At 41.0% G+C, this 12,095-nt stretch overlaps 1 protein-coding gene across 5 annotated transcripts in view; it reads right to left on the reverse strand.

Moving 5' to 3' along the window:
• The window catches only part of ahr1b (aryl hydrocarbon receptor 1b), a 72,839-nt gene that overhangs the window by 44,699 nt on the left and 16,045 nt on the right, over positions 1 to 12,095 (reverse strand). For all 5 annotated transcript variants that reach the window (XM_040051373.1, XM_040051372.1, XM_040051370.1 and 2 more), the window contains one exon: positions 8,038 to 8,153. In XM_040051373.1, the coding sequence (XP_039907307.1) occupies positions 8,038 to 8,153 (116 nt within the window). The remainder of the gene's footprint in view (positions 1 to 8,037; positions 8,154 to 12,095) is intronic.

Raw genomic sequence — 12,095 nt, forward strand, 5'->3', positions numbered from 1 at the left:
CTCTAATTTTCTAAAGCTCAATGAGGATAAAACTGAGATCCTCCTTATTGGCACCAAATCCAACCTTTTGAAGGCAAACCATTTCTCACTCACCATCGATAACTCCACAGTTTTCCCTTCTCCTCAGGTTAAGAGCCTTGGTGTCATCCTAGACAGTTCACTTTCCTATAAATCTCACATCAATAATCTCACCCGTTCTGCCTACTTCCATCTACGTAACATTAACAGATTGCTTCCTTCTCTTTCCATTCAGTCTACGTCCATTCTTGTCCACAGTCTTGTTACCTCCCGTATTGACTACTGCAATTCTCTTCTGCATGGTCTCCCCCAAAAATCCCTCCATAAGCTTCAACTGGTTCAGAACTCTGCTGCTCGCATTATCACCAGAACCCCCTCCTACCAGCACATCACCCCTGTTCTTCAGGAACTTCACTGGCTCCCTGTGAAATTCCGGATAATTTTCAAACTTCTTCTGCTCACCTTCAAGGCCATTCATAACCTCGCTCCTCCTTACCTTTCTGACCTGTTAACCACCACCTGTTCTGCCCGTTCACTTCGTTCTTCTTCTTCAATCCTTCCTTCCGCCTCACCACCATGGGAAGCAGAGCTTTCAGCTGCTCTGCTCCCAGGCTGTGGAACTCTCTGCCCCCAGAAATAAGAAACATTGGTTCTCTCCTCCAGTTTAAATCCCAACTCAAAACTCATCTGTTCAAATCTGCATATTCACTGTGAATCCACTGTTTGTTCATTTTATCTTGTGCTTTTATTTTATTGTTCTTATTCTGCCATCGTTTTACTAAGTGTTTTATCCTATTGTGAAGTGTCCTTGGGTGACTTGAAAGGCGCTCATAAATAAAATTTATTATTATTATTATTATTATTATTATACAAACTGTGAATGTATTGCTAACTACAGGTTTAAAATAAATGCACTGGTCTACAGTTTAGACTCACAACGATCAGCTGCAGGTATATTAGCGACAGATAAAGAGGGACGGCTGCAATTTTTACCAGGAATGTGTAAAAATTCCCCTTTCAAACTAAGAGCAAAGATATTTCCCACGAGTAATAAATAATAATAATAATAATAATAATAATAATAATAATATTACAGCAGCTGCCAAACATAATTGGATTACAAACCTGAGTCCAGCTTAAGTGTAGGAAACCAGTAAGTGTAGTTTTAACTATTCACTTTTATCATATGGATGTACAGTTTTTACTTATTTTCTGTCATGTATCACATGTTCCAGAGCTGCTCAGAATTCAAATGATGAGGTCAGTATATGCACAAATAATCCCCCTAAGACAAAAACTCGGGATTCAGAATGCTCTAAACCCTCAGTCTCCCCTAATTTTTCTAATCTTGGTTCTTTATGATGTCATAGGGAGCAGATTTCCCTACTGGCTGTGGAGGTTCTCAGTCATCCAGGTCATGGTGATCTAAGGAGCTTGGAAAGAAAAGTGACTGGACTTCTTTAATCAGGTATCTGAGGCCTGGTGGGAGTCAAGAAGGTCGTTGACCCACTTTTGATCATGTCCCTAATATGATATCCCTAATATCGTCATCTCAGGTACAGAAGTCCCATGCACCTGCTGTTCAAAAGGGCCTGTTTGTGAGGGACAGCCAATCAGAAGAAAACTTGCTTAAAGGGGAGGAGCTAAAAAAGCTCGCTTCAGAAGAGGAACTGAAAGGCTCCGAATAATAAGGATCATTTTGAGCTGTGAATGAGGAGAAATGAGGAGAATACACCTGTTAAAAAAAACAGATGTTAAAATATTAAACAGAATAAAATCTGTATCTGTGCAAAGTGTGCAAACACACACACATGCACAGTACACAGTGGAGTGGCACACATGTTCTGTGTATAAATATTTACAGTAGCTTCTTCTGTCTGCAGGTCGGTCTCTGTCTCCAGAGACTGAGACCGAGTGTGTTTGCATGTGTGTTCGTGTTATAAATGTTTGTGCGTTCCCTGAAAGACGACAACCCAGTGGCAGCAAGCAGTGCCAACAAAACACAGGAGAACTGTGTGTGAGTGTGTGTGTGTGTGTGTGTGTGTGTGTGTGTGTCTACTCCAGCCTCAAAGACGAATTTAAAGCTTCGCCTTGTCTAATCCGACCCTCTCCTCTTCCTGTTCTGTGCAGAGTGCTCTGAGTCGGCTGTCAGTCCTCTTTATCTCTGCTCCCGCACACACAATCAGCACTGGGCTGTGTGTGTGTTAGATTCAGGGCTATACTGTGAAACATCCAAGAATACTTTAAATGCTTTTAGTTTATTTCCACCAACACACTTTGTTCGTCTTCACTTCAATAATAGATGCCCTCACCGGATCTGTATAATTCATGGACTGCTGTCTGTAAAAGAGAGCAGTTGAAGACAGGAAGGTTCAGCCTTCCTTTTCATTGCTGCTGCTCACCGAGCCCTTGGGATCAATGCATTTATCAATAAACAGATTGAGGTTGGTGAACTCTGTGTTAAAGTCTGTCTCTAAAATTATCTGCATTTTATAACTGGTCAATTCAGACTTTTATTCTGAGCGCCCTCTATGGGTTATATACCAGTACCAAAGACACTGAATAAAAATGTCAGCCATCTACCAGAATGACCTCCAAACATTGTCTTTTCTTGAGGTCTAGTTTCGGCAAGTTTTGCTGAATCAAAAGTTTTGCTGACGCTGAAGAGGTACATTTCAGGTATGTCCTGTTATATAATGTGTGGACTACATTGCCGAACTTGCTAGCAGAAAAGGGTTTATGTTTCACATTATCCTTTAATCGACTGGAAAATGAAACAAACAAAATGGAAAGAAGAGCCATGATGACACCTACCAAGGGCTGGCCGATATGGCCTAAAATCCATATCGCGGTTAAATTTGAAGCATGTGCGGTAACGATATATATTGCGATATATTCTTTTCTTCTGTATACCGTATCTTCTGCACTATAAGGCGCACTTAAAATCCTTTAATCTGGTGCGCCTTATGTATGAATTCTGGTTGTGCTTACTGACCTCGAACTGATTTTATGTGGTACACAGTGCTCAAAAATCTGTCAAAAAATGTTTAAGTACGACTTTCGTAAGCTACGAAGCCACACCGCTTGATAGATTGTCGGAGCATTATGGCTACCATAGTCAGGAGCCTCGCAGAGTAATCTGGGTCCAAAACTCTGTCCACAACACTCCCAAAGTCAAACAAACACTGCGCCATCACTGAGAGTTAAAAACTGTCTAAATACTTTCATCTTTAATAAAATGATCAGCGTCCTGCTTTATCAGGTGTAACAATCAAGTTTAACATCAGGCTTCCGTGAAAACAGAATTTATCCATGAAAACAGAATTTAGAAGCTAGCAGGAAGTTAGCTTGCTAGTTTCCACCCAAACATCATATAGCATGTTCTGACTGAGAGATTTCTGAAAATTTTTAACGTACAGCTCTGCCATCGCTTCCAACGTAAATGAAGACAGAAAACTACACAGCAGTGACTTTTATAGAGTTGCTGAAGTTGGACTAGCTGGTATATAATGATGTGCTATGTGATCGCTAGCGACACAGCTATGTTAGCATAACATTAACGCAGTGAAGCTGGAGGATGAATGCCAAACTTTTTTCCACTCAATAAAAGTTAACGCAAGGGTTCCTGATGGTTAGGGACAAATCGCATGGCAGGATGCTGTAAATGGATCAAACTTCAGTCAGGAGAACAACTGAGATATCCACAATACGAGGTTAGTCATTAATAACTGCAACAACAAGGGAATAGAGCAGCTGCGAGAGAATTTGACATTAATGAATCAATGGTACGGAAGTGGAAGAAGCTCAGTTTTTGGCTTTCCTCATATTTCAAAACGTACTTCATCTCTTTGCTATTACTGTTGCCCGGCATAATTTCCAGATGATATTGCTTGCAGGCGCTGCAATGCTTTCGACCAAAACAGGCACAGCTTGATGACATCATCAACATGCGGTATAGTCAAAATCTCTACCGTTGGCCAAATTCATATCGTTTCTACCGTATACCATTTATACCGCCCACCCCTACACCTACTACTACTGTATTTACCATTACACCTTTCAGTTGCTTATTTGCAAAGAATCGCCACAACAGATGGGATTACACAGCTCTCACAGTAATTTGTGTCTCCTCCTGCTCTAAAACTGATTATCTTTTTAGGTGAATATGTTAACCACAACTCTATGGAGCCACATAAAGGTACTGTAATACAGTTCATAGGTTTATAAGGCGACACCGTCCCGGATGGTCAAGATTGGCATGCAATAAATGAGAAGTCAATCAAATGTCTTTGGATTAGGAAAAACTGCTAAATGTGCATTTAATCTCTTCTCTGCAATAATCTGATCAATTGTTTTTGCATTCAAAAAGACAGGCATGATGGACTAACAAGTGTCTAACAACAGTTTAGTCTTTGCCATCATAAAGCAGGATTGTCACTATGACAAACACTCGGAATAACGCTTTTTGGAACAAGAAAGCGGATGGTTTGAGGAAAGAGTACAGGAAGTCATCTGGAATGACCACAGGTTATAGTCCACAACTATCAGCCAGCTATCAGCCACCTGTAACACAGTCCTGAGAGTCCAAAAAAGACCATTTAACTAACATTCACACCTCAATCTCAGTAACCTTAATGATTCATGGGATTACAGGGTGGGGCAACAACTCACAAACATCCCCTGACATGTCCTAGAGTGTCTGGGCCACCGTCAAGGCGACAGTCCTTGGGATAGGGAATTGAGTTCGAAAATGTGACCTTATTTCCGGGATACAACCACAAAGGATTGTAGGTAAAAGTGGCTAGCATGCACAGGCTATTACAAGACAACAGTCACACAGAGATAAACAGACACAAAGAATGGCAAGAAGCTGTTGTATTATTAACTGCCATAGCCGGCTGCATGATAGCCACGGGAAGCCGACGGGTAAAGAGATCGTTTTTTATCGGATTCCTTCGTGGAAGAAATATGTTCAAGTCATGTTTCTGAAGTCCCGAAGAGGCGATGGATGGCCTGGATTGCGGGGTAAGTCCCGAGCCACACCGTGCTACAACAAATCTCTTTCACTGGAAAGAACAGTGACTGTTGCTGCCCCCTCTCTCTTCCAGTACTCCGGAGCGAAGAGACAGACAGGACGACTGGGGACGCCGCCGGGTTTTCTTTGCTCCGCTCCGATTTTAGTGGATTTTAATGCTGTGGCTGACGCCACTGCTCGTATGGGTCTAACCTTTTCACTCCTTTGATTTTTTTTCCTCGTACCTTTTTTTTGCCTTTCGTCAAGTCTGTCTTTGTACAGACCTGCCGTGTTGTCCTTCGTTTTGTACATAACTGTTTTGGTAAATGGTAAATGGCCTGTATTTATATAGCGCTTTACTAGTCCCTAAGGACCCCAAAGCGCTTTACATATCCAGTCATCCACCCATTCACACACACATTCACACACTGGTGATGGCAAGCTACATTGTAGCCACAGCTGCCCTGGGGCGCACTGACAGAGGTGAGGCTGCCGGACACTGGCGCCACCGGGCCCTCTGACCACCACCAGTAGGCAACGGGTGAAGTGTCTTGCCCAAGGACACAACGACCGAGACTGTCCAAGCCGGGGCTCGAACCGGCAACCTTCCGATTACAAGGTGAACTCCCAACTCTTGAGCCACGATCGCCCCACGATTGTTTTGGGGGCAAATAAAATGCAAGTAGGGATTAAAACAGCAGAATGAATGGTTAGTGCTGGAAATGCTAGCGCTTGATGCAGTGTTTTGATTTTGCTGCCGCTCGTACCTACAATGCAATGCGCACATGTCACGTGAACTAAAAAGAAACATCTTTAAAACTTAACGGTCCAGGTGCCTTTGACTCCAGCACTTTAGACCACCAGGATCTGGATGACTGAAAGCATCCAGACATGTTTTTCTGTATTTTAATTTTATCATTAATTATTTAAAATAGTGTAAAACTTCCCAAAATGAACTAAATCTATAAAGAGATTGTAAAGAAACAACTTCTATGACTTTATATCCTTTGTTGTGTTGACATGATATCCTGTTCAAGTCACACTAGGCCTGGACTGTGCTGTCGTGCAATACCAAATTTGACCAGAAGACAGTGCAGTGAGTCAGTGTTTATTTAACCGGGTCGGTTTGTTTTCGGCATCTTCTTCCCGCCCAATAGTGGCAATGGGCATTTGTCTCTGCCCATTCTGCCATTCAACAAAAGCCTTTATTGAGAATAATTTAACCCTCATCCTCCATCTTTCCTGTGGTAATGTGCTTGTGTTAGCCTAACCATAGCACTGTAGCTAGCCACCAGCTAGCACACTACTATATATAAACTAGCCCAACTTCACTAACTTTCCAAAAGTCGCTGTTATTTAGTTTTCTGTCTTTGTTTACACCCAACGTTATAGAAATGCTGTGTTTTGTTTTAGTGCTAAGTTCTATCTCGTACGTCTTCTCTTTCATTGATGTCTGGATGTTAAACTTTAACACTGACCATTTTATTGGAGATAAAAATACCTGGACCATTTTTAGCTATTAGTGGTGTCTGAGTGTTTGTTTACTTTTGGGAAGTGAAAGAACCTTTGGACCTGGAAATATCCAGCGTGCAAATGAATTTTCCCGAAACACTGAGGTAAGTTGATGTTATGGAGCTGTATTATTAATTTTCAGTGTCTGTGTTCACCTTAAGTATCCTGAGCCCCCTATTTTTTATATACATATATTTTTAAATAACTTTACCAAGTGTAGGGAGTAATAACAGCAAAAGTGTGAGATGGAAGTCATGTTCGGTTAAACAACAGCTCACTGTGGCAAAGTGAAACTCTCGAGTGCACATCCAAAGGGGAGATGTCACCGCTGTAAGTCAAGGAAAACAAGCCATTTGTCTCCGCATCCTGCTGTGCAGAGCAGCCTCTCCTCCATCACAAGGTTTCCACTGACCTTATAAACCACCAAGTGTGGACACTCTCTGCATGATGCAGCGAAAAAAGCCACAAACTGAGAGCCTCAGAGGCACACAGTTAGCAGTGACACCGGTGAAAAAGACTAGTCGAACTTTAAAAACCATGTTGAGAAACACATCTGTTTCTTCTACAGTTATTAGATGGTTTTAGAGGTTGGCCGGATTGATCCAAATACCAATACCAACGATGGTATTGGTACTGAATCGATATGGTTATGAATAAATTTAGGTGTAAATTTTACCACAAGAGGGTTGGCTCAACTTAAAAGTGACCCTTAAAAGTTCCCTTATCGTCAATCATGCTTTTCTTTCTTTCTTTTATTTGATTCCACTGAAATTTAGAATTCATTGTGAACTCTGCATGGCTCCTGCTTAAGTAGCTGATTTGCTGAGAACTTACTCCATGTGACTGGGGCTATTTAGCTGTTCCACACCTTTAAATTTCATATCCACAGGCGACCAACTTTTAGGCAGTAGCTCCTAAAGTTTGGAACAGCTGTTTTCCATCTGATAGGTTGGCCATAACACTGGTTTTGCTTTTAATTGCATGATGAAGGAGAATCTATGTTGTAAAGACATAAATTTCACATGATCTCTAAAAACGTCAGGCCATCTGAGCACCCAAGTCTGAGGCGTTTTCTGGGAATGGTGATGCTATTTTGTCTGTTTTGATATCTTATCTTTAAAATAATCTTCTCTAGAGCAGGTTAGGTCTCCAGCTTCAGAAGTCTGCTTGAGAACTCAGGCTTAAACCTCAAGTCTGAGTGCAGACTTCAATTCAATTCAATTTTATTTATATAGCGCCAAATCACAACAACAGTCGCCTCAAGGCACTTTATATTGTAGACCCTACAATAATACATACAGAGAAAAACCCAACAATCCAGGCTTCTGGATTTTTTTGGGAAGAATTCTATAACATTACAAGACTGGTAAAATTGGGAGTTATTGTCTTCACGTTCTCAAGAAAATACCACAACCTGAACTGGGCTTTATTGGAGCAAAGTGCAATAAAACAGATGGATGTCAGCAGGTAAAACATGTCTGGCTCTCACCCACCTGAAGAAGCAGCTCCCCCTCGGGTATCTGGATCTCTGTAGCTCCCGTCGTCTTGCTGGCATTCTTGTGATCACTGCTCCTGTTCGTGCCACTGGATAGCCGGTTCTTCAATGCCACTGCAGAAACAAAGGGGACAAGTTAGTGATGACCAGCAAAGGTCCGGGTAAACCAGATCCGAGTAATTCAGGAACAAAAATGGAAAAAATGTTTTGCGTTTGAATTTATCCTTTGCAGCTGCATCCCGTAGTGAAGAAGCCGGAGGGTTTTCAGAAGCTTTGTTTGAAGGTATTTTGACAGGAAGGCCAGTGGGGATAACAGCTTTACAGAAAGAGACAGAGAGTGACAGAGGGGGATTTCAGGACACAGCATAGAGGGAGTAACACCTTAAATGAAGGTGTGAAGAGGGAGAGAGCAACACTGTTTTTACACATGAACTTTGGATCATTTTGAGAGAATCAGGCTGGGATAGTGCTTAGTGTGTCATAACACAGTTGTACTTCCTCAGATGCAGCACAGAGCAGGAAAATGTCTGCTTCAAAGACATTCTCAGAACTGCAAATAGTGTGTGAACTTTGCATGAAGGAACTGCCATTATAGAGGGTGGAGGAGGCAGGACTGCTGTTGTGAAAAACACATATGAGGTATGTGAATGTTGCCTAATTTTAGCTAGAGAATAAACCAAAGTCATGATGGCTGATTTCTTAGTTTTTGCAACAAATTTTTAATATTAGACAAAAATAACCTGACTGAATACAAATGCAATTTTTAAATGATTTCATTTATTCGGGGAAAGGATATCCTAATTTACCTGGTCCTGGGTGAAAAACCTAATAACTGGTTGTGCCACCCTTGGTAGTAACAACTGCAGAGTCCTGTGCAGAGTCCTGAGACCAACCATGGAAGATGGTGTATTATGCGTGTGTGTGTGTGTGTGTGTGTGTGTGTGTGTGCGCACCCTTGAGGAGAAAATCTGTAGCAGGTCAAGTCTGAAGGAAACAAAGAGCTTTTCTGAAGCACCAGTGGAAACCTTAACAGAGGAGGAAGTCTCTGACAAAATAGAGGCCGGAGGTTGGGATGGTCAAGCGGTTTCTTCTGATCGTGATCCAGACGCCCCGCGGGATTTAATAACGCTCCATCGTACCTCTTTAATATCACGAATGGAGTGGCTATGTTGACCAGCCCTCGGTGGTAATGCACAGCATGATGACCAAACACAAACCTCGGCATAGAGCCATTAGAAAGTTATGATTTTGGATGGAAACAACAGCAGTCTCTGCTGAATGAGGTCCTCCTGGTTATTATCTGAGTTACATTTCCAGGATCACTTCACAGGGATAGGAGCCACTTTAAACCTTTAACATACTTCTAGTATTGTCAGCAAAGAGTTGCTTAGATTAAATTAGCATGACAACATTGTGCTTTGGGCCTTTAATTCAAACAGTGACTCCTTAGTGAGCTGCAGCCAAACCTTTGTCTGCTGATGACTCAGACACAAAATAAAGCCTGTCGACCATCAATTATTAAGAGCGAGACAGGGTGGAAGGGGGTTTTTGGACCCTGACGTCATGACTTGGAGCCATTGGACAAAAAACACCCCGAGGCAACCATGAGGAGGAGGAGAAGCGACATGTGTTTGCAAACAGAGGTTGATGAAAATTCACAGAGGTTTCCTCAAGAGGTCCTCACTCGAATAGACACTGCAGTATGTGCACAGAAACGTTACAGTAAACAGGAACGCGATATTATCATAGTAACACATCAGTAACTGAGGGAGTTCATGAAGAGGCCCTTGGATGTCTTATTTTGTCGAAAACCCAAAATATATTCAGTTTCCAGCAAGGTCTAGCAACCTCCCAGGGTGCAGTTCCTCCAATGTCCACTTGGCTCTACCTGCACCTCAGTTTCCAAACAAGACTACAAAAGACAAGGGTCATAAGTGAGTAAATGCTTGTTTCTGCTGTTTATACAGTAGCATCTACACTCACTTTACCGCTCCAATGCCTTTCAGTCAGTTAGCAAGTTAGTTCAACTTGTGCTGCTAAATATTGGCTCTAAAACATTTTGTAGCCGCTTTACCCCACTCTTCTCATTGTATTAGAGTGTTTCATACTACCAGGCATGTCAAGAGTATATCCCTTTAGTGCTTAGTGTGTCATAACTGATACATACAGATTTTAAGATTTCTTTATAATCAGTGTGATGCCCCCCCAAAACCTAAATAAATTGCACAATACATTGTTAAACAATAAATACTCCCCCAAAATTGTAGAGATAAGTTATGTAGCAAATATGATGAAAGCTAAGATTTAATGTCTTTTGTTTAACTCGTCAGAAGGTTCAATAAACGCTCGAATCATTGACTCATCTGATGAATAATTTGGCTTGCTGTGGCAAAATGTTTATTAAACTAGAAAAACACCCAAGAATGTTGCATTTTACTGTGTGAAATTGTAGTATTTTATTATAATAATATCAGGTATTGGTAGGGTTGAAAGCAGTACTCTGTACCTTTTACGGTACCAACTAAAATACTGAGTACCGATTTGCACTAAATTCAATTTTGGTACCCAAGCACATCTGGGTTAGAAGAAGAAAAAGAGTGAGACCATGTGATGACTCAAACCTGAACAAAAACTCGATGCAGGCAACACTAGGCCCTTCAAAGAATGTCTGTGTGAATGAGTCTTGTACGAACAAATCTCAAAATAAAGTAGAAAATCACTTATAGGTACTAGTAAGGTAGCTGGATAAGCAGTTTTATAAGTTTTATGATGGTTACGCTGACATTTCTTATCAGCATGCTATTTATGGTAAACAAATATGTTATGTCGGACGATATGTCTGAAATGTTAGCAGGTAAATGGTAAATGGACTAGTTCTTATAACTTTTACTATTTCATATTTTAGTACACAAACACCAGGAGACTGATGCTTACATCATTTACATCGTCTGACAGCAAAATGTTGTAAATAAATAATAAAACACAGAGAAGTATGGACTTATTTTGTTTGAGAAAACTTTGAATTTACTATTTCAAATGAAGCAAAGCACCGGAAACAGTACCAAATTCCACACACTGGTACTGGTTTTGGTTTAGCTGCTTACCAAGCTAATTACTTTTTATTTGTATTTAGTTTTAATCTTTTATTTTCATCTTTAAAAGTACCGAAAGTACAACAAGTACTGTTTGAAAATGAAGGATTTTTCCACATTATGTTTTATGGATGTTTTTCCATGTGTTTTAATTTCCATGGATATTTACAAAATATCGATAAAGTTCAGTAAAAAACCCTGATATTTTTATAGGCAGAAAATAACCAGGACATAAAATGGTAACACTGAAACTTAAAAATTCAAGAATCCCACAGGTGACATCACAGTGGCCATGTCCATCTTTTACATACAGCCTATAGTTTTCAGTTGTAAAGACCTGTCACGTTAAAGTGTATTGATAAATGACTAAATTTATTTCTACCATTTATGATGACTTAACAGCTGGTTTTTGGACATACAACCATCTTCTTGGATGCTTATTCAATGATAGCAACCATGTGCTTGGAGGTCCAAGCTCTGACAGACAAATACACAGTACTTTTAAAGCTTTCTGTCAAAGTAAGCTATAAACCAGTCTACTATTGACTTCAGAACATCAGCTCCTTCACCTGATCCAGAAAAACTTTGTTAGAAGACTTGCACAGAGCTTTGGCATCAGTTCACAAAGCTGTGTGTGAGCCTGAATATCTGAGAGTCAGTGGATTTGTTTCTGACTTTAATCCAGGCAAAGTCGCAATCATGCTTCCAGGTCCAGCACTCAACAACAAGCAAACACAACAACTGTGAGGTCGACCTGCAGCTAAGACGACCAGCTGACAACAGAGGGATGACGACGCAAATGGTGACCCCATCTAATCTCATCCTGCTGCAGGCCCACGTTCACAGAGCGAGCGATGGAAATGAATTTTTCAAAGGTTCAGACGAGTACAGAGGAGAGCACCTCTCTGGGGACAACAGAAGCAAAACAGAGAGCACTGTCTGCAAACTACAATGTGTTTGTGGG

Source organism: Simochromis diagramma, unplaced genomic scaffold (genome assembly GCF_900408965.1).
Source record: "Simochromis diagramma unplaced genomic scaffold, fSimDia1.1 OVJJ01000107.1, whole genome shotgun sequence".
Taxonomy (NCBI): domain Eukaryota; kingdom Metazoa; phylum Chordata; class Actinopteri; order Cichliformes; family Cichlidae; genus Simochromis; species Simochromis diagramma.